The sequence below is a fragment of the Budorcas taxicolor genome, chromosome 15 (assembly GCF_023091745.1).
Source record: "Budorcas taxicolor isolate Tak-1 chromosome 15, Takin1.1, whole genome shotgun sequence".
Lineage (NCBI taxonomy): Eukaryota > Metazoa > Chordata > Mammalia > Artiodactyla > Bovidae > Budorcas > Budorcas taxicolor.
This window is the reverse complement of record NC_068924.1, coordinates 65139305-65162673: the sequence shown is the minus strand read 5'-3', so window position 1 is coordinate 65162673 and position 23369 is coordinate 65139305. Positions and strand designations below refer to the sequence as shown.

At 39.1% G+C, this 23369-nt stretch overlaps 1 protein-coding gene across 1 annotated transcript in view; it reads right to left on the bottom strand.

The window, feature by feature from the left end:
* Window positions 1–2843: 2843 nt before the first annotated feature.
* Window positions 2844–23369, bottom strand: part of IFTAP (intraflagellar transport associated protein) — a 66812-nt gene continuing 46286 nt past the window's right edge. Inside the window, exons 5-7 of the mRNA XM_052653080.1 lie at window positions 22089–22155; window positions 10972–11114; window positions 2844–3077 (exon numbers count right to left, since the gene is read on the bottom strand). Coding sequence (XP_052509040.1) covers window positions 2919–3077; window positions 10972–11114; window positions 22089–22155 — 369 coding nt within the window. The 3' untranslated portion in view covers window positions 2844–2918. The remainder of the gene's footprint in view (window positions 3078–10971; window positions 11115–22088; window positions 22156–23369) is intronic.

Genomic DNA, 23369 nt, shown 5'->3' with positions numbered 1-23369 from the left:
AATGCCCCAATAGCCTCATTAAAAAGGCAAAAAGAAATTGGTAATTTTTAACAATATATTTTACTTAACCAGATACATCCAAGATATTACGTCAATATGTAATCAATACAAAAAACAAGATAGTCTATAATTTTTCATATTAGTTCTTTGAAATCCAATGTATGTTTTCCCTTTACAGTATATTTTAAACACTAAGTTGTTATCAAAAATAGTTGATCTGTATTTAGTTGTCATAAAAGTTACAACTGAAAAAAGTAGATTCACATACCCAAGTTGTTCCAAATGAACTTGAGAGTTTTCTAATAACTGCATCAAATATCAACTTTATATTTTAAGTTAAAATTAACATCCAAAAATCAGTTCCTCAGTCACACTAGTGGCTAGTGGCTATGAGGTTGGATCGTGTAGCTGTATGGTAATTATTTGCATATACATTTGTCTTTCCCACTAAATCAGACTATATCTAATTTACCTATATCCTCCTCAAGCATAGGCTTGGCACATATATGGTGTTTTGTGAAAGTCTGTTGACTAGACAAAGAAAAACAGACATGGAAATCACCTGACTATAGCAACAATAAATCAACAAAATTCTTTTGTAGGGAATATGAATGGCAGTTTAATGAATATACACACACATATAAGCACAGGCTTGTATTAAAAATAATTATGACTAAGTACATTTGAAATAGGTGCAGCCACTATGGAGAACAGTATGAAGGTTCCTCAAAAAACTAAAAATAAAGTTGCCATATGATCTAACAATTCAATTCCTGTGCATATATCCAGACAAACTATAATTCAAAAAGATATATGCACCCCAATGTTCACTGCAGCACTATTTACAACAGCCAAAATATGGGAAAACTGTAAATGTCTATCAAAAGATGAATGGATAAAGAAGCTGTGGTACATATATACAATGGAATGCTACTCGGTCAAACAGAGAATGAAATAATGCCATTATAGCAACATGGACAGACCTAGAGATTATCATACTAACTGAAGCAAGTCAGAAAGAGAAAGAGAAATATCATATAATAACATTCATATGTGGAATCTAAAATATGACACAAATAAACTTATCTGTGAAATAGAAAGACTGACAGCACTTATCTATGAAATAGAAAGACTCAGAAAGTCTGGAGAATAGGCTTGTGGTTGCTAGGCATGGGGGTGGGGAGAGAAGGAGGAATGGATAAGGAGTTTGGGATTAGCAGGTGCAAACTGTTATACACGGAATGGATAAACAAGGTCCCACCGTACAGCACGGGGAACTATATTTAATACCCTATAATAAGCCATAATGGAAAAAAAAAATAGGAATAAAAAACATACAAAGGAGAAAAGGCTAAGTGCATTTGATTTGTTACTGATTCCTTCAATAACAAAAATCACTTCGTATATACTATTCCCCCTCTGTGCCCTCACCCTTCTCTCCGCCCTTTAAAGCATTCATGGGTATTGTACACAATTAGCACTTCGTAATAGTTTTTACATTCACTGGTTGCCTTCTCTATGTCTTGCCTTCTCAAATTATATTTCAAACTTCTGGAGCTAGAGATCATTCCTTGTACTTTGTAACTATCCTCATCCATGGTTGAATAGCAGTAACAAAGTACAAGAATTTAACAATGACATCTAATCAATTTTCAGATGCTTTCCTTTTCAGTAAAGTCTTTCCCAATCAATCCTCGAAGCCCAGCCTCTCAGCACTCACATTCATATACCTGTCTCTGGATACCTGGCACCTGGGACCTACCACTTGACCAGTTCTTCTCTGGGCTTTGCATGCTCAATTGCCCTTCCTCCCCAAGTAGGTAGGGTGAAATTTCCAGTCTATGTCACAATTACCTACTTGCAGTGCTCTCACCAGATAGACCCTTCTGTAGGTGCTGCTTCCTGTTTCCATTTGCCACCTCCCTCTCCCCCTATCAGTCACAGATGCAGCCAAGTGATAGAAGAGAATTCTGTAAGGATAGAGGCCACCCTGGTGGCTCAACTGGTAAAGAATCTGTCTGCAATGCAGGGGGCCAGGTTTCATCCCTGGATCAGGAAGATCCCCTGGAGAAGGAAATGGCAACCTACTCCAGAATTCTTGCCTGGAAAATTCCATGGACGGAAGAGTCTGGCGTGTTACAGTCCACGGGATCGCAAGAGTTGGACACGACTGAGCAACTAAACCACATAAACCATAGAGAGCAGGTTGGTTTTGTTAGACGCATCGTCTGGGCTTCCCTGGTAGCTCACCTGGGTAGAGAATCCACCTGCAGTGCAGAAAACCCTAGTTCCATTCCTGGATCAGGATGATCCGCTGGAGAAGGGATAGGTTACACACTCCAGTATTCTTGGGCTTCCCTGGTGGCTCAGATGGTAAAGAATCTGCCTGCAATGTGGGAGACCTGGGTTCAATCCCTGAGTTGGGAAGATTCCCTGAAGAAGGGAATGGCTGCTACCCACTCCAGTATTCTGGCTTGGAGAATTCCATGGACTGTATAGCCCATGGGTCACAAAAAGCTGGACACAACTGAGCAATTTTCACTTCACTTTTCAGACCCATCGCCCTACTGAAAAGATTGGTGGTGTGGGCATGCTCCGTTGTGTCCGATTCTTTGTAACCCCATGGACTGTAGCCCCCCAGACTCCTCTGTCCACAGGATTTCCCAGGCCAGAATACTGGAGTGGGTTGCCATTCCCTTGCCCAGGGCATCTTCCTGACACTGAACCCACATCTGCTGCATCTACTTGCATTGAAGGCAAATTCTTCACCACTGAGCCACTGGGGAAGTCCACCGAGAAATAACCCTATAAATCAATGCACACACACACATTTACATAAACGGGATTACAACAGGTTTATCTTTTAATTTCATGTTGCTTGAATAAGAACAAAATAAATGTAAAGAGGTCTGGGTGGATCAGTCATGGGGCTCCTCCAAGTCTGCGCTCTTTGTCTGCTGCTTGGATAGCTCTTTGATGGCATTCATCTCTGCAGGAGTGAACTTGGGGGTTAGCACCACCGCATCATAATCGAATTCTTCATCAAGCGAGAAGGGCTGAACTTCGCCTCCAATGATCTATAAAAGGTAACGAAGGAGGAAAATCATATATAATCATTGTAAATGAAGATAAAGCTGAAAACATAAACTCCCTATTAATATTTAATTAAACTTTTTTTAGACTTCAGCACTCTCAGCTGATTAAGCTGTTTTTAAGTCAAGGAATAAATTCAATTATTCAATTTGACCTAATTTAGGCCTTTTAATATGCCCCATTTGTACCATCCTGCGTTGGAATGAATATCATTAGCTAATTCCACCCACGGCAAGAATCAGAAAATCTCTCTTGCACACATTCAATACATTTTTACCATTTGTAGCATAAGGGCTACAGGCATATGGAAAAACTAAGTTTGCTGTTGTTCAGAGGCTAAGTCCTATCTGACTCAGGGTCTTTTCCAATGAGTTGGCTCTTCACATCAGGTGGCCAAAGTATCTGAGCTTCGGTTTCAGCATCAGTCCTTCCAATGAATATTCAGGGTTGATTTCCCTTAGGACGGACTGGTTTGATATCCATGCAGTCCAAGGGAATCTCAAGAGTTTTCTCCAACACCACAATTTAAAAGCCTCAGTTCTTCAATGTTCTTCAATGTTACGGTCCAACTCTCACATCCATACATACACTACTGGAAAAACCATAGCTTTGACTCTATACAGACCTTTGTTGGCAAAATGATGTCCCTGCTTTTTAAAAGTTACATTCAAATGTGAGAAAATAAACCGTAAGATTTTGTTCAATCTTAAAGACATTTTTATTTTTAGTATTTACTAAAAAAAGACTTGTACCAAAAAAACATTCATTTTTGAAGATAAAAATACCCTATGCTTAACATACTTCTTCAGATAGTACTTGGGCCAATAACAGCAAGAATTAAAACACATAGTGTCCCCCTTAAATTAAAAAGTCTAGGATCCTTTCTTCCCACCAAGAATTTTAAAATATTACAGAATTTACTTGCAACTCAGAGAAGCTGCAAAGAGAAATAATAATTTTGTACCTGCTTATTCATAATCTGTGAATTTTAAAGACTTCCTAAAGGAAGGTAGTTTAAAAAGTGTATTTTCCAATAAACAAAAGAGAATGCTTTAAATCTCATTACCCCTTGGAAAACCTCTCCAAAATCAAATGGCATGTGATACTATGAGATCACCCAGTACTTCTTTGTAGCTCTATATTATGTATGATGATGCTGAAATAATTGAAAACTATGGCTTATGCAAGAGTAAAAAAAATGCCCTGAAGCTATAATCAGCTTTAAATAGTCTTGCATGGAAAATGATCTCATCGAGTGGCTTTTGCAATGTTCTTGAAAATGGAGCATCTCACTCAGAAGCTGTGTGCTGTTTTCAAAGATGCGAAGAAAAAAAAACATGAAAAGTAGGTATCACCTATCTGTTTAGCAAGTTGCATTTTGTAGTTGGGTATGCAGTGCTAATAGCAAACACCCAGCCATCCATCATCCTTTCTTAGTAAAACCAGCAAGAGAACAAATTTCAGAGACTTGTTCATTTCTTCTTTATTAGAAAGTGTCTGTGCTTTCCTGACAAAGGTAATGATGAGACCTGTCACTGAGTGAGTTCCCACCACATGCCAGCCCCAGTTACTAGGAACTTTGTGGGAATTAGCAGTAATCTTCAAACAACCCATTTTAAGTGAAAAGTGAAAGTGAAGTCGCTCAGTTGTATCCGACTCCTAGCGACCCCATAGACTGCAGCCTACCAGGCTCCTCTGTCCATAGGATTTTCCAGGCAAGAGTACTGGAGTAGGGTGCCATTGCCTTCTCCACCAGACTTCACTAGCCACTCTCAATAGATGCAGTCACTCTGCCTTCACCTACCTCCCTCTGAGACTGGAAAGTGGGTTCAAATATAACAAATCTCTTTGCTGAGCTAAAATCTGAGCAAGAGCATCCTTCTCGAACTCACTCACACCACATGAACAACCCTCACTTGCCCACCTCCCTCCCCTCAACGTGTTCACTCCATAAACAGTTATTGAGCGTTTAATGTGAACTGGATACTGAGAACACATAAAGATAAAGAAAATGAAAATCTGTGTCCATGAGGTTTTGTTAACTTCAAGGAGAAGAGAGAAGTAAGCGAGTGATTTCCTGATCATGCTCCATGCTCCTCAACAGAGGGATGCAAAAAGGGCTACACAAGCATGGAGGGCAAAGTGCTAAAATTAGCTTACTTCCAACTGAGCATGACCACTCCCCAGAAAATCCTACTCGACTCCCCACTCAACACCCTAGTCATGACCCACCTTGTACCAGCAACCCAGACAGAGCAAGGCTGGTGTGTTGAATTTCTAAACTCTCTTGACAAGGGCTGACTCCCACAGTCAAGTTAGTCCTTTCTCCCAGGTACGGCCCAACCCATCACCTTCTTACCACTCTCCCTTCGCAAGGGTCCCAAGATACCTTTTGGCCACAATATCCAACATTATGGAACTGGAGATATAGAAATTAATCTTTAAGTGGAAAGTTTTTATTTTCCGTAAGTTCTTTTTCATACACTTAAATTTTTCTCTATTATAGAGCACAATTTCCTTCATCAGTTATTTGGTATTAACCTAAATGATGCCAAGGAATAAGTTTTTAGCTAGCCAATAAATATACAATGCCAATGCAAGAATTATTCATTTATAATACACTTTAAAAATTAAAAATATACTTAAAAATATAAATGCCTTCACTTAGAAACTCAGTTATTAACAGTAGCTTTTATTGTTAGATTAATTCCTTTGGGCAATCAGTGAAATGCTGATGTATATAATAAAAGAAAGAAATCAAGGGTGATAATAATTTCTTATCTGCAATGCCAAAATATGATACTCAAGACATTTTAAAGCTGTTTGGGTATATCACTGTCACTCTGTACTGCAAGGTGGCCAGTACATCTCTGGATCAAAATATCAGAGGAATAGTCTCCTGCAATCATTCAGATATATTCCATTCTTTCCAAGAATGTTTATTAAAATCTAGGTGCTGTGCTGGGTGCTGAGGATACAAAGCTGCAGACTTGTGTGAAACCTCAGAGAAATGATTTAGATACATATATGAACAATTATAGTAAAATGTAGTACGTATACATGGTATAGTTAGGAGGGAATAGTGAAAGGAAGGAAAGCCTAACCCAGCCTAGATTAGAAGGCATTGGGAAGGAATCAGGGGAGGCTTCCTGGAAGAGGTGCTATCTAAGCAGAATCTTCAAAGGTAATATTATTTAACAAGGTGAGGGAAAATGAGCTTGGGACAAAAGCAGGTCTCATGAGCAGAGGAGGCCAAGTAAGAAAGACACAGAATTTCACGTATGTAGATCTACAAATAGGTCAGTGCTGAAAATGTCAGGTAGAGAGCAGCAGGAGACGAGGATGGTGCCAGGTCACGACAGGTCTTGTATGCTGCTTTTCCCAGAGATGATGAAAGGTCGCTGAAGGATTTTTTTTGAAAGCAAGTAGATACTTGGTCATCTATGCATTTCAAATAAATTCCTTCCTTCATTCAAATGCTAACTGAGATAAGTGCTGGGGACACCGGTGTGGTGCAGAGAACAGGATGCCCTGCCCTCCTTGAGCGTACATTGAGATAAGTCACTTTGCAGATGGAATAAAGGGTAGGCTTGGAGTCAGGAGTGGGCTGAAGCAGTCCAGACAAGAGACAAGGAGCACAGGGCACTCAGAGCAGACCTTTGAAAATTTTAGAAAAACTGGCTAATTTGCATATGGGAAGGGACGAAAGACAAGAATGCAGGAATGGAAGCAGGTAAAGACAAGCTCAGTATTTAACATGCTGATTCGAATGTACCTTATGGAATCCAGATAGAATTGTCAACAGGCAGTGAACACACAAACCTGGAGCTCAGCAAAAGATCTGAAGCTACAGAGACACAGATTTGGAGACAGAAGCACAAAGGGGAGTCACCTAGAGACGAAAACGGATCCATGTGTGCAAGTGGGAAGAGCTGTGGTTTCGCATGGAACCCTGAGGAACACCAGCTCCTAAGAGGAGCATGGCAGGAAACCCCTAGAGGAAGCAGGGCAAGAACACCCAGAGAAATACACACGGGAGCACCAGGAGTGTGCGTGTCAGGCAAGATCAGTGGTGACAACTGCAGTGGAGAGGCCCATTAAAGACAGAAAAGTGTCCACTGGCATTTGGCACTAATAAAGTGCTTGGTACCTTTATTCTGACTCTGTCCAGGTAGACGATCAGCACAAGGACGTTTTGCAATGAACTGAATGAGGAACGAGGGGAAAGGAAGCAGAGACAACGAGGGGAGCTAGATCTAATGGTTTGTGAAGTCTACATGGAAAGTGAGAAAAAAGGACAATAGCCAAGAGGGGTCCAAGGTAAAGGGGAGGATATTTTTCCTTAGTTTTCTTTCATTTTGTTAAGAATGGGAGAGACTTAGATGTGTTTACATGTTGACGGGAATGAACGAATAGAAAAGAAAAAAGAGAATGACCCTCACCATCTTATTATACCAGAAAGTCACTTCCGGTAGCTAGTAAAATTTTTTTTGATTATTTGCTCATTCAGTATTTACTATGTCTTCTATAGGCATAGCACTGAACTCAGCACTAGTTCTGACTTTTTTGCATTTCAATTAAGGAACCTCCTTATAGAGACACACACGAGTGAATGTAGTCTTCTAAGACAAGGGGCATACATGTAATTCAAAATGAACCCTGATGTACCCTGCAGTTTAGAAGACTTTGCTATGATCTTCAAAATGACAGCTTTCCAGCCACAGTAAAGCTGCTGTTCTATTTATGCATTTCAGCTGTTGGCTACTGTGGCACACTTTGGGAATTCTCTTCTTTCAAGTTGCGTTCATTTTCGGGTTCTAAGCTCTAAGGCTCCGAGGTTTTTAAATTGCAAACTGAACTTCTGATTTATTTCAAAGCGCAGAATTTGTGCAATGGGACACCAAATCCCCTGCTACTAAATAGAAAACAACTGTGAATTAAGTTATTAACTTGTTATTTTTGCCTAAGGAGCTGAGAGAAATATATGGATTTCAGGTGTCTAATTTCAAATTTAATTGAAATTTTTTGTAGCCTCCCAGGGAATAGAATTTGTACACTATCAGAAAACTGCTGGTTTTCTTAAAATTGTTTCTGTGACTTATTCTAAGAGGGACACTGTTACAGGAAGAATCATTTTCATTCACAGAACCACACAGGCAAATTAAAGAAAATAAAACTAATGCTCAAATGAATAATAGCAGCATTTAGCTATAGGCTGTCTTGCACAGTAATATGGTAACTAAACTGTCTTTACAGGTGAAAAACTTGAGAGTCCTATTTTGAATTGGAAAAACAGGCCATCTCCCATTAAAATATTACAAAAGTTTCTTCAATGACCTCTTCTGTACTTTGGAAGTAGGAAAGGAACCGGTAATTTTTTATCTTCTTAATGTGAATTCTTTTTGTTCTATAAAACTTCAGAACTTTATAGAACTTCCAAAATTTTATAAAGTTCAGAACTTCCAAAATTCATCAAAATAGAATGACCACAGCAAGAAATTATTCACAAAGGGAAAGTGGAAGGTTCTTGAAAGAGGTTTGACTGTTAAGGGGGAAATGCACATGAATAAAAGCAGTGATAAAATTAGCGAAAAAAATTAAATGGGTTCAGTTCAAGAAGTTATAGATTCTTATTAGGCAATTAAGAGGAAGTCAGGACATCCAAGATACTGACATCACAGAAAGGAACCACCGTCTCTAGCCCAAAATGGCCCCTCGGTAGGCCCTCACAGGACCCATGTGCTGGAATTTGGTGATTATGTTCTTTTTCTTGCACTGCGTACTTTAGAATAAGATTAATACTATTAAACCAAGGCAGAGGTGGTGTGGTACTGTGATTCTAGACAGTCCTGAAATGTTTCTCTAACAAATAGTGTCTAGAAATTAAAAGCCCACCCACAACATTACTCTGAATATTTGAAGAAATGCCAAAAATTATTCATCTATGTCTCATTAGTACTTTGGCCACCGCATGAGAAGAGTTGACTCACTGGGAAAGACTGATGCTGGGGAGGGATTGGGGGCAGGAGGAGAAGGGGACAACCGAGGATGAGATGGCTGGATGGCATCACGGACTCGATGGATGTGAGTCTGAGTGAACTCCGGGAGATGGTGATGAACAGGGAGGCCTGGCGTGCTGCGGTTCATGGGGTTGCAAAGAGTCGGATACGACTGAGCGACTGAACTATAACTGAACCGAACTGTATGTCTCATTAGTTGCCAGCACAAAAATTGTTCCTATCATTTTGATTTGAACATTTAAAAATTTTCACATTTTCTGAGAAGAAACTTATACTCGTTTTAAAGATACAATCATATACAGGCTTTTAACTAGCATTTTGCTGGCTATATGAGAGATCATAGAAATCATTCATTTTTTTAAACACATCAGCTAAAGCCATTTTGTAACAATTTCTATAATGGCATGAGTGCCACTGAATACTGGCTGGCCCAATAATTTGTACAGTCACAACTGAAGTCAAGAACAGGAACAAGTCTTTAAAAGAAGCTGATTCTTGCATAGCAATCACCTTGCAATTTTAGCTTCTTAATACTCAGAGGAAGCTCCATAATTCAAAAAGACACTGAAAAGTGGCTGTCTCGACCCCATGAATGATAGCCCACCAGGCTCCTTTGTCCATGGGATTCTCCAGGCAAGAATACTGGAGTGGGTTGCCATTTCCTTCTCCAAGTAACCTATTTGGGGGTTCAATATAAGTCTGCAAGCCTCCTAGATAGACTTTTCTGGTGTCAGTGAACAAAAGTTCTATTAGCAAAGGGCAAAAACTGAAATGTGTGGATAACTTCTGATTGAATGACTGCTTCCATAACAGAATATCTTCAGGTGACAAGACTAGTACCTGAACGATTAAATAATCAGGAAACAGTCTAGTATTTTCATTTGGAATCAATAATAAAGAGCCCTTAACAACTTCTTGTACCTGATCCCCGTTTATGCTAGCATAAAAAAGGTGATAAAGGTCACTACCCAGCACCATCAGTGGCCTCGGTTGGTGCGTGTCTATTAACTAAATGAAGATATGACTCTCCATGTTGTGTATTAGGGAGAATTAACATGTGGCAGATTCCATTCTCCCATGCTGGAGAAGCACATGGCTAGATGACATTTTTCCCTGGTGATCAGATAGAAACACGGGACTAAGTGGTTGCCAACGAGAGTGAGCAGATATGAAGAGCCTAAGTCCTCAGCCTTGGGGAAATGCGCTGTCCCCATCCTCTCATTCCCTGCCCCTCCAGGTAGGACAGTGACCTGACTTGGAACATGCACACGCAGACAATGTCCTGAGGTGCAGTGAGATCCAGGGAGAAGGAACCTGGTGGGCCCCAATGACTGAAAACAGAACCACCACTTGCTCACTTTAAAGGCTCTCTGTAGACTGTTACAGGAGAGAAATAAACTTCTCTCTCCTTTCAGCCATTGAATTATTGTTCCCTATTGAACCCCTATAGGGTTCCCTACTATAGCAGCCTGGCCTTACCTTGACTAATGCAAAATGTTTATAGAGACTTGGAAGCAATAACAAAAAGAAAAGAGGCTGGTACAGACAAAAAGAGGTAAGAAATCTGTCCAACCTATCTGTGGATTAGTCCCCAGGCAGCACCATCCTGCAGCACGGCAAACATGACAACATAAAAATAGTTTCTGAGTAAAAGCATAATTGCTCTCTGTGTGTTCAAAAGGGATTATGCACATTAGAGAGAGATGACAGAGAGAGGGACCCAATTAAGCAACCTCAATTCCACATTTTCCCAAACCTGAGAAAAATACAGGCGCACACGGGTATGGTGGCATTTCTCTGAAAGGACCAGTTATAGCATCGAGGCAACTTCAAGAGGCCTGAATTCCCTGAGAAGTACCTCTTCCCTTCGTTTATCTGCTGCTTTCACGGTGGGCCTGGGCTTCGTTCCAGGGGTGACAGGCTGGACGGCCACAGAAGGAATGTAAGAGGGAACACTCGGGCTCACTTCCTGCTCCACTTGTCCTGGAAGCAGCAGCACGTCTGTTGAACACAAAATACATCACTCGATCCCTTCACCAAGTCCACAATTGACCTAAATCATCAAAAAGCCTATGACAGTCAAAAGAATGAGCAAATATGCTCAAGTAAAGTAGGCCCGTTTCACAACACCTGTTCTCACTGGGGAACTTGGCTCAAGGGTGTCTCCCTTCTAGAAAATAAAAGCTGCTGGTGCATTAGTTTTTCTCTGATTGTTGCTATGTTAACAACCCATCCAAAAGGTCTGGGAGAAATGTTGTCTGGGGCACAGCTTGATCATGCCTTTCAACCCAACTTCTACTTCTATAGGAAACCAAGTCCAGAAGATGCTACTTTTGTCTCATTTTGCCACATTTTCCTAAGGGGGGAAAGAGAAAGATAATGGAGTGCTGATTTCATCCTGTAACAATATGGCAATATTTCAAAACAACGTATTAAAAAACAATGATGCCAGAAGGAAGGAACTTCCACTTGCAGCAGAAAAATGAAATAATCCGTCATACTCAGAATGCATGGCCTCATTTCCAACACTTGCAAACAACAATGTGTTTTGTGTTTCCAGCTTGTTTAGCACAACAGCAAGAATTCAAAAGCCAATCCTGGTTTTCTGATCAATCCATTAGAAGTAGATGTGTTCCCTTTATTTATTTATTTATTTATTTTTGCACATGTGGCAGAATCATGGATGCATCATGGACAAACAATGATCTTCCACAGCTCTCTCTGAAGACAGAAAAACAAACAGAAGCCCAAAAGGATTGCTCCTTGGCCTGTTTCTCCAGGACCAGAAGGGCTGCTGGAGCCAGCCAGTACCTTGCAGCTGGCGCAGGATGCTGAGGCCTGCTACTCAATGATGATCCTAATTAAGACGCTAATTAAGTTCTCAGTGGAAGTGATTAATTAACAACAGGCATGCCTTGGCTGTTGCCAATGGCAGCATATATGAGGAGATAACTGAGCAGGTACTGCTATTCAAAAACGGAAACAGATTTGAAATACATCTCTCTCCACTGCAGATACCACCTGGAAGCTTAAGAATTTTGTAATCATGTCTTTTTTGATCCCTGAGTGAGGAAGATCCCCTGGAGGAGGAAACGGCAACCCACTCCAGTACTCTTGCCTGGAAAACCCCATGGACAGAGGAGCCTGGCAGGCTACAGTCCATGGGGTTGCACAGAGTCAGACACAAGTTAGAGGCTGAGCATGCACGCATGACTATGATTAATTACTGAAATCGTAGAATGTGACCTGATTAATTAGGGGAAATGAAAACGATAATACTAGCCAGCTTTTTACATGCATTAACTCAGCTAATCCTCTCAACAACTCTATTATTGCCTGTTTTACAGGCAAGGAGTTCTAACACCCAGAATCACCGCACTCAAGGCGCCACAGCTGCAGTCCGGCTGCAGAGCCCTGTTCTGAGCCCAAGACGTCACATCAGAAACTGATTTCTAAGAAAGCAGTTTCATCTCTTATGTTATTTAAATCTACCAGATTTGTATCTCCAAACTCAGGGCCAAGAAACATCACTATGATAAGCATGTTAACATGATTAGTCAGCAGTCAGTGTGTTCACACGTTTTATAACCAGAGAAGTAACACTTTCAAATACTCAGTAAGGTTGGTGGAAAGACTGGCTTCCCCTTGATGAGTCCAAAGCTAAACTCCTTCACTGGTTAGGGGCCAGCCAACAACAGAGGCAAGGAGAGTAAGGGTCAAGCCTCTTAATACGAAAACCAATATCTACCAGACCCAATGGCTGCCAGAGCAAGCATCACTTCAAATGTGAAATCAAAATCAATTCTGCTTTCAGAGCTATTTAAGATCTGACTGACAACACTGTGCATCAAGAAGAACAACTCTGCCATTCCTTCGCTGAAATTCTTCACGTCCCTCATAGATTTGCAAAGAAGCTAGGGTTTTCAGCAATAATGGTTTCCTTCCTACAAAGCCCACTGCCACGGGAACAGTTCTTTCAAAATAAGACGACTCAGTACCCACCACATTCCACATTCCTGTCATTCGTTTCTCCAGGATAAAAGGAAAACACACAAACTTGCATAGTTGGAGTCTAACACACCCAGCACCTTATGTGTAGTAAATTCAACGCATACTTGCAGAAAGGAAATGGATTTCCTGTATCTCAACTTTTAAATTGAACAGCACGTATAAGTCTACCTATCCATAGAACATTGTGAATGATACAAAATATGTAAAGTCCTTATCCTCAAAAGCTAAGTTTTTTTACAGGGATATGATTTTTACACATAAAATCAGAGAATAGTCAACACAAAAACTGAACTGCTTTACCTCTAAATAGGACAGATTTACAAAATGGTGAAACCATTATGGACATGAACAGTCTGATAATAAGTAGGTTATAAAGAAAGCTACCTTGTCCTTTATCCATTTTATAGTCACTGGTGGGTTATATATAAAATAACCATTTATATATTCATTCTCTGAGAGGGAAAATAATTGTATTCATTGATGACGAGGAATGGAATTTCTGAAGATCTCTAAAGCTTTTCAGACTGAAATCTGATCTTTAAGACACTTTTGCTGTTGTTTAGTCACTAAGCTGTGTCCACTCTTTGCAACCTATGGACTGCAGCACACCAGGCTTCCTTGTCCTTTACTATTTCCCACAGCTTACTCAATCTAGGCTTACTGTTTCTAAAACAATTAGTTTTTTCTTAACTATTGATAAATACCACCATCTTGACTGATGGGCTTTGTCGAGTTAAGGCATCTCTCAAAAAGGAATCTTCATGTTGGATGGCAAGCCTGGTTGAAAGCATTTCAATCTCTTTCTCAACTACATAATAAGAATGTCCAATGTTTATAAATGATCTGTTTCTGCCATGTGCCTTTCTATATTTAACCAATGACCAGCAAGTCAAAGGTAATATATTTAAAAGTAAGCAATCAAAAAAAAAAAAAAGGTAATCTGACATCTGATAATCTAGACAACAATAATACTTAATCTGCCTATCATATTTATAAGATCAACCAATTCAATCCTTTGTTGCCATGTAGAAATAGCCAAAATTTACTGAAATTTTGGGCACCCCTCAAGACCAAAAAGGATACACATAAGAAATGGACTGAGGTCTCTTATGCATATGGATTCCAGCTATGATAGTTTATGTCAGAGTTTCTTGTTAAAAATTTTTGAAGATGCAAAGAGCTTTTTTTGGTGGGAGTTATATCTAACAATATTCACCATATTAGAAACTGAATTTTCAAATATTTGATTTCAAATTATTAAAATAATACAATCATTATTAAAATAAATACTTTTCTAAAAAGATATTTTCCAAAAGCAAAAATAATAGAAAAGAAGCATTGTTTTACATTTTCTGAATCTTTTAAGTTCTTAAGTAGAAGAAAGCTGGATTCTATACTTGCTTCTGCATTCAATTTTTGGAATATGCTATTTCACATGATGAAAATGAAGAAATTCTAGTCTCACACGATATATACGTTGGAAAGGGGAGGAGTACTTTAATACTCCTTTTATACAGTTGGGGATATTCTTTGATACACACTGGATCTTGACAAATGATATTGGTTTTAAAAATATTTTCAATGTGCAACATGAAACCCTTTCAGAGAAGTTTTCATGCTCTTATGTTTAAAATTCATTGGTCTGGCCTTTATCATAAATGAATTGTTCTCCTGTGCATGATTTTGTAACACCATAAATCGGTTATTTGGAAAATAGTGGTTCACTCTGTTATGCAGATCTTTCAAATGTTGACATATTTCATTATGCAATATAAAAGTCACATTAGTTAACATTACCAATTTTATCAAAAAAGCCTTTAAATATTGAGAAGCTGTCAAGCTCACAGTACTGGATATAAGTTTTCCAAAAATCCAATTTTCACTTGATCCATTGCCAACTTTATCACTGGCAATGAACACTATCAGTTGTTTGTCTTGAAAAGACAGCTTCACTTCATTCACTTTTGAGAATTACACTTTCTCAGTCATTCTTTCAAGTAAAAATGTTGATCCATGAAAGAAAAAAAAATTAATTCAGCACACCACTCAACGGCACAAGTGTTTTTCATGAAAAAGTGTGTTTCATTTTTTCCATGAAAAAATGCTCATGTATTTCATGTACACGTGAAATACAACTGTTGTACGTCAGTATGCAGCAGAAGTGGATCAAGATTCAATAAAATTAATAATTTTTACTACTTCCCTGGTGGCGCAGACGGTAAAGAATCTGCCTGCAATGTGGAAGACTCGGGTTAGATCCCTGGGTCAGGACGATCCTCTGGAGAAGGAAATGGCAACCCACTCCAGTACTCTTGCCTGGAGAATTTCACGGACAGAGGAGCCTGGGGGACTACAGTCCACGGGGTCACAAAGAATTGGACGTGACTGAGCACACACCACACAAACACCATTTCATCGAAGACATTTTCAATGGAATCTGGCATTTGTTTTAACTACAAATTCATGACAGTGAAGGTAACAGTGACGACTAGTATAGCTTGGTGCTTCTACCTTGAGTCACACTAAGGTACTAGTATCTTTACCCATCATTGCTTTTGCAACATCAGTGCAAACGTCAACATATTTGACCTTCAGACCTTGGGGTTTCCAAAGGAGCTCCCAGACCACATTTAATATCTGACCCTTATCATATAGTCTGAACCTTCCAGCAAGAACACTAGAACAGCTGGGAAAATGATAAAAATTAACTAGTTAAAGGCACTGGAATGCTACCAGGGAAGCCCAGAACTTGAGGGGCTAAGATCCTGGAGAGAAGGAAAGTACTGAATGTGAGTCTAAGATTCTAAGCTGTTTTTCAACATATGGCATCTAGTGATTTGTAAGCAGAGGCTAAAAGACCAAGAAGAAGAAACAGGCTAAGAGGCTGAGATGCTTAGCAGAACTACCAACAGATTCACAGTGCTCTGAAGACAAAACACAGAGTTCAGGACTTCCAAAAAGAAAGGGCTGTAATTTATCCTGAAGGGCTACACCCTAGAAGCAAGCGAGAACTAGAAGTAGAGCAGCCCTCATAAAGCCTGAGGTGGTGGCTCAGATGGTGAAGAATATGCCTGCAACGTAGGCGATCCAGGTTCAGTCCCTGGGTTGGGAAGATCCTCTAGAGTAGGAAATGGCACTCCAGTGTTCTTGCCCAGAGAATGCCATGAACAGAGGAGCCTGAAGAGCTACAGTCCATGGGGTCGCAAAAAGTCAGATATGAATTAGCGACTAACACTTTTACTTTCTTTCATAAAACCTGAATCTCAGTCACCAAATCAGCTCAATCCCATATTGGGTTAAGCTGATCTATAACTACTCTAAATGCTAGCAGAGAATGTTGGAGTGTCTCTAAGCACAGATAAAGGTAACATCATCCAGAGCCTCTGTAATATTTTATATACAGTATTCAGCGCTCAGCAAAAATTACCAGGTATACAAAGACACTGGATCAAGAGGGGAAATTAACGATACACATGGACCCACGGAACATCTCAGTTATTGGAATTATGAGCCAAGAACTTTAAAATAACCAATTAGTACATTCCAATACATATATTACAAGATGGAGAATTTGGGCAGGGAACTGAGATTTTTAAAAAAAGATACTCCAGATCTCTTGACAACTATAACAGAAATACTGATGGCTTTAACATCATATTTGATACAAGACAAGATTACTGAATTGCAACACAGTAGAAAATATTCTAGCTGAAGAAAGAAAGGAAATAGAAAATGATGGAAATGCAGGAAAGAGCATGGGGAAATGTGGGACATGATGAAAAGGTCTGGGCACAGGTATTATTTGAAGACATAATAGCTGAGACTTTCCCAACATTTATACGAATCCACAAACCCCAAGCAGAATAAATGCAAAGTAAACAATGCCAAGGCATAATGAAATTACTGAAAAACAAAGAGACAATCATAGAAGTAAGCAAATGAGGTAAAAAACATATCGATATGACCTTCAAATGTACAACAATCAGATTGACATTTGGTTTTTCTACAGTTTTCAATAGAGGAACAATTAACACCATAACAAAACAGACTAACACCTTTAAAATGCTGAAGAAAATAATTATATATATTCTGGGTAGAATTCTCTACTCAGAAAAAATTGGAGGCCATGAAACAATAATATGTGATTGATCCAAAATAGGCAAAAAATGAGTGAAGAAAAGAATATATAACTGGCAAAACAAGTGGAAAACAAAATAGTAAGATAAGAGATTTAAAGTCAAATATATCAGCAACTATATTAAACATAAATGGATCAGACACTCTAAAAGACAAAGTTGGGTGTGTGTGTATGTGTGTATAGATGCACATGAATTAATCATACGCCACTTTCAAGAGACACATTAACCAACACCCACTCCAAGAAAAAAATTGCAAAGTGAAAGTAGAAATATAAAAGGAGGCAGAAGACTACTACTGCCATCCAAGAAGCTGGGGAAGAAGCTGGGGAAGATCTGGGAAGACTGACTTACGGCTGGAGCTGGCATTTGACAGCGATAATAAATCATATCCCTCTACCTTTAAATATAGCAATAGAGGAAAATACATTCAGGAGTCAAAATAATGGGGATCAAAATATGAGCTTTATAAATAATGAAGCTGATTTTGAAAATGGAGCTTGTCTTGCAGTCACAATTGGATCTCTTGCTTATTGAGCTTTCCTCCCAAATCTAGACTTCAGACTATCCCACCTGAGAGGAAGTCCACACAGATGACACGAATCCAGCCAGGTAAAAGGAGAACCTCTTCACATCCCTGTAGCTCTTGGAGTGGAGGCTCAAGAGTGATACCTCCAGAACTCTCTAGAGCTGGGTCTCAGCTTCAATAGCATATTAAGAGTCACCTGGGGAGCTTTAAAACCTGCCAGTGCCCAGGACACACACCAGGCTACTGGAAAAGGATCTCCAAAGGCAGGATGCAGGTATTGTCTTTTTTTTTTAAAGCTCCTCAAGTGATTCTAATGTATCTCAGGTTGAAAACCACCAGGTAAGGCAGGCCTGGGTCCCATGTAAAGTGTCTACAATAAGAAAGGTAGCGTGAACACAGAAGAGAGGACATACACCTTCCAAACAGCACGACCCCAGAGGAAGAAGCAAAGGCCTCATCCATACACATCCAGTGTTTTCCCCTGATCTCTCCAATTAGATAAAACCTTTCTTTTTTCCTATCGGAGAAATAAACATAGGAACTGTTGAAAGGGCGTAATTATCATGCCAATTCTGTTCTCAGGAATGGAGTGGAAGCATTTATCTTTGTGGCTGACAAGGCTTTCAAACTGGAGTTTAATAGATGGATAAGTCTGCACATAAAAAATAATTGGAGGAATAGAGATAGAGGAACATTTTGAAGCTAGGATTTTTTTCCTTCTCAACGTTTTTAGTGATCTTCTAAGCAATGAAATGATGATTTTTAACAGTCTCAAGTGTAGAGTAAATGAAATGGCTAAACTATGAATTGGCGGAAATATGCCATCCTCTCCTAGCTCAGGACCTTTACATAAGCTGTTCTCATCCTGTTGCTATACTCTCCTGCCCACCCCTCACCTAGTTAATAATTACTCATCCTTTAGATCTCAAGCTCTCTGCCCTTTATCTGATCCACAGAAAAATTAAATTCCTCTACAATGTGCTCTCATAAGATCTAGAGCAATTCATAATTATATATTTGTGACTATCTGGTTAATGTCCAATTCTTCCAATAAACAATGAATTTCCATAAGGACAGGAACCAGATATGTTTTATTTTTTATTTTATTCCCAGATCCAGTCACAGTTGTTAAATATTCATTGAATAAAGGCCAGGTCATTCATAGGCTACATAAAGCTGCTTTAAGTTGCAGATAAGGAAAATTTTAAAGGAAAAAAAAAAAAAGAGGGAGAGAGAGAGAAACTGATATCTTCATTAAAATTGTAAGCACTGGAAAGCTTGAAAATGAAAATCAAATAAGGCTGCCTATCTTCAAGCAGGAATCAGTTGCCCATTTTCATTCAATGAAATCAATCACAACATAAGTACATACACTGGTCAAGAAACTTGTATAATACAGTATAATTCTGAATACCAGACCTCAAAACGCTCTCTTTGACCTTCTGCACTCATACAGAGAATAGGTGGGGCAAACTGAGGGGTGGAAATAAAGACAATCAGAAGATTCTTTCTACTCTAAAGGGCAAACCAATTGTTGAGTCTTCTGTGATCCCATGGACTATATAGCCTGTCAGGCTCCTCTGCCTATGGGATTTCCCAGGCAAGAATACTGGAGTGGGTTGCCATTTCCTTCTCCAGGGAATCTTCTCAACTCAAACCAAACCAGAGTTTCCAGCATTGGCGGGCAGATTCTTTTACCACTGAGCCACCAGGGAGGCCCCTATAATAATTAATACCTATTCCAAATAATAATCTTTCTGGATATGCATGGCAGTAAGTAACCAGGGTAATTATCTTGTCTCAAAGGAGGGAAAAAAAAGTTAATTTAATGTCAAATAAACACAGGGCACCACACTTTGTGGCCAAGGTTTCCTTGGACAACTGGTCAATAGCACGGCACTGGGATGGCTTCTTGGAAAAACTGTATCCACCTGGGCTGCTGAAACAACAAGCTAAATCCCAGGGCAGCATCAAAGGCCTGAATCTTGGAGAATATTTATGAAAATGAAGAAGGTGAACAAATAAAGTCAACGGTAGAAAAACAATAGGCAACTCACTTCCTTGTTGCCCCAGGCAAATCTGTTGTTTAAACAATAATGACAGAATCTAATCAGTAAGCCTCTCAGCTGCCAAAATTACACAAGCAACTTGCTTATTTAAAATGTCACATTTCCCATCTGATATATTTACCTTCTGCTCATATTCCTGAAGTGTAATACAAATTAGAAGTGTAATACAAATTAGACCCAAAGATAAAACCCACCTTGGCAAATAACGTGTGTGTGTGTTTTTTTTTTCTTTCAGATGACCCAGATTGTACATTATAAAAACGGTGAAGCTTGGTGGTCTTTTCAGTAATTGGAATAGATCACTGAAGCCTTGGTTGCTTTTTAGCCTTGACTTTTCACATTATTTTACACCTCAGAAGGTCTTGACTAGCTCATCCAAGTCCACCGAGACCTGGTTCAGCCTCAAGAAGCTTTTATACACAAATGAAAAACTACCTGTTCTCAAATTTCTGGAAAAATCATACTAGTGAGACGTTTTTATGCAATCTTTTAAACAAAAGAAACAGACCCTAATAGTAATAAAAAAAAAAAACTTAAAAAATGTTTAAAGGAAATAATGTGAAAGTAGTGGGCGAAGTAAAGACTAATTTAAAATACTGATACAACCAAAATCAAATTCACTGGCTACGCAGGATCATGTCGGTATACAGACTTTCTAATTACTGGCAAGAAAAGTAACCATCACAGAAACGTTCCACCTGTACACTGTTGTGCCCTCCTGTGAAGCTAACTTTATGTTGCAAATGTATACATGCCAATTCCAAGTGCCAACTCCAAGTACTACCCACAGAAGAACTATATCAGAATCCCCAGGGGGAGTGGTTAATAACACAGATCACTAGGTGTCACAAAAGACCTTCTGAATTAAACTCTTTTTTGGGAACAAGACCGAGGAATCTGCTCCTTTCTCCCAAACTACCCAAAACCCAGAAACAGTGCGCTTGCTCTACAAATTTGCCTCCCTCATCAATCCTTAGCAATATCTTCGAATCCAATCAGAACCCCTAAATTGCTCTTATAAAGAAATTCAGAGCTGCCTAAGGCACGGAAGTTAAAAGAACCTTTCCCAGGAGTCTGTGATTCCCTTAGATCCCTCATCTCCCTTAAACCAAGTAAGCAAGGGGAAAAAAATCTGCAGTTTGCTGGTTAATAGACTGCTTGAGAAACAGTCCCTTCAGTGGAGTACGGTTATGTTTGGAAGCAGAATAAAAATGTTAATTGCTTCCAATTACCAAAGCCTCTCAAATTCAGGGGGAACCAGAGAAGCCCAAGTAAAGGTTTCTATAGACAATTCACAGCCAGCAGTCCACAAAGCAGCTACAGCCTGCACTTTAACTCCTGTGTGATCAGAAAGAAGCCCTCCTCCCCAACAATAATGACCACAATGGCTGTTTATGACCACCTAATGACTGTAAACAACAAACACCAACAACCAACTCCCCTGTGGAAACTGCCCCATTGAAACATTCAACATTAATGTTGAGATATTCTTGCATATTAAATTAGGAATAAGAGTTTTCAAAACAACTCAAATTTTGAACATATTTCAAAGCTCTTTGGAGTAACAAAGGATACCTATGCTTACACAGAAATGTTAACCAGGAGAGGAAAAAGGCCTCATAAACATCATGGACGATGTACATGTCAGCAGACAGCAGGCTCTCTCAGCCCAGCCTATGTAGAACAGCCCAGAAAAACACATTCACAACACAGCTTTAGTTTTAAGTGTTTGGCCTACATATTAATAAATATTTATAAAAGCAAAAATCGGATTTTATTTTCTTTTGTGTTTATTTTATGACCAACTCTCATAATGTTTATGATCAACTGGTATTTTACGGAGCATTCAAAACTAATCTCAATTTATAGCATGATGCAGAAATTCTAAGAAATAAGAGTTTGACTTAAGTGGATCTACTTGAGACAATTATCCAAAAATCAATCATATGGTAAATGGGAGATGGGAGGAAGAAAATCTTTATTTCTTTTAAGACCAAAGACTTTACAACCTTCAACAAGCTTTGTTTGACCTTTCAGCTGAAATCTTTATTAATAAAAAAAGAGACTGCAGGACTCCAGTTTTCTGTATCTCAGGGAAAGGAGGGGTAAGAATTGCACCCCACGCCCACCCACCCAGGGGGAAAAAAAAAAAAAAGAAAAGCTGTCTAAAGTCTTACGTGTAGTTTCTAGAAAGAGGTCAAGCAGTGTAGGAAGGAAACAAAAAACATACCCTTGCTCAGTTGAGGATTAATCTCTTCATCCAGGTCTAAATCTTCTATATCAAGGAAATTGTCTACCTAGAAAAGGATTAATATCATTTTTATGCAAATCAGACCTAGAGGGAAAAAAAATGCAGTTAAGAATCAATGAATCCATTTCTACAACACTCAAGTGAGCAACTGAATCCAATTTTCTCATTAACTTTTGAGTCCCAGCTAGAGTCCTTTGTGTTCACTGTGCTTTCCCAGAGACATCTGAAAGAAGCAGTAAATTTAGAAGCTGGCCTGGATTTTGTAGGCACCATAATAAAATCTCTAGACTGAAAGAAAAAATACAGTCTGGGGAGTTTTTGAAAAGTTTTTGTTCCTGATTCTATCCCAGAATCTATACCACCATCAAGACAGTCCAAAGCAGTGTCTCTGTCTTTTGTTTTTGTTTTACTGCTCTTGTTTCTCTGGCCAGCGATGGTGGTGGGTCTGACTATTCTCATAACAGTGTGCTTTAAATTCCAAAGAGAGAAGAAACTAAAGCAAGCAGGAGAGAAGGTTCATTCGAAACAAAATCATCCTGCCCCAGGTAACCACACGAAAGGAGAGCAGGGAAAAAAATCAAGTGTTCTCTTTCGAGCAAATAAAACTGAAGATTACTTCAAAGGTAAAAAGCAGAGCAAACGACCTTTACAGACACAATAGCAGCATTTCAATGAAAAACTATTCCACGTGGAATACTGCTTTCCACAGCAAGCTGACAATGACACATTTTAGACTAACAAAATGTTAACACTTCATACATGAACTGATTCATCTCAGGTGAACATCAAAGAGTGTAAATTAAAACAATGATTTCACCACTGGCAGACCTAGCAAAGGCAGGATGTCGAAATGCCTTTTATGCTTATGATCTAAAACATGTGCATGACAAAATACCATAAAATCATAAATTTAGATTTCATCATTGGAATTCAAAACACAGCCTAGGTCTTTCTTCCCCACTCTACTTATCAGACCATGGCTTTTACACAGGAATTAAAAATGGTAGCTTCCATTGCTTCTAAGTACATAACTGCAGTTATTTTTTGACATCCAAGTGACAGCAAAAACTTATCTTCCAAATGATGGTTTAGCGCTAAAACTTGAGAATCTGTTATATTGTCATTTCTCTTAATGGTGTAAGTTCAGGGGAATGAGAGTCATGTTTCTCTATTGAAGCACCACTTCTATTTCTAAAGCTTTGAGGAAAACAGATCCAGAACCTAGCCAACCAAGACAGTTGAAGATAATCAAACATCATT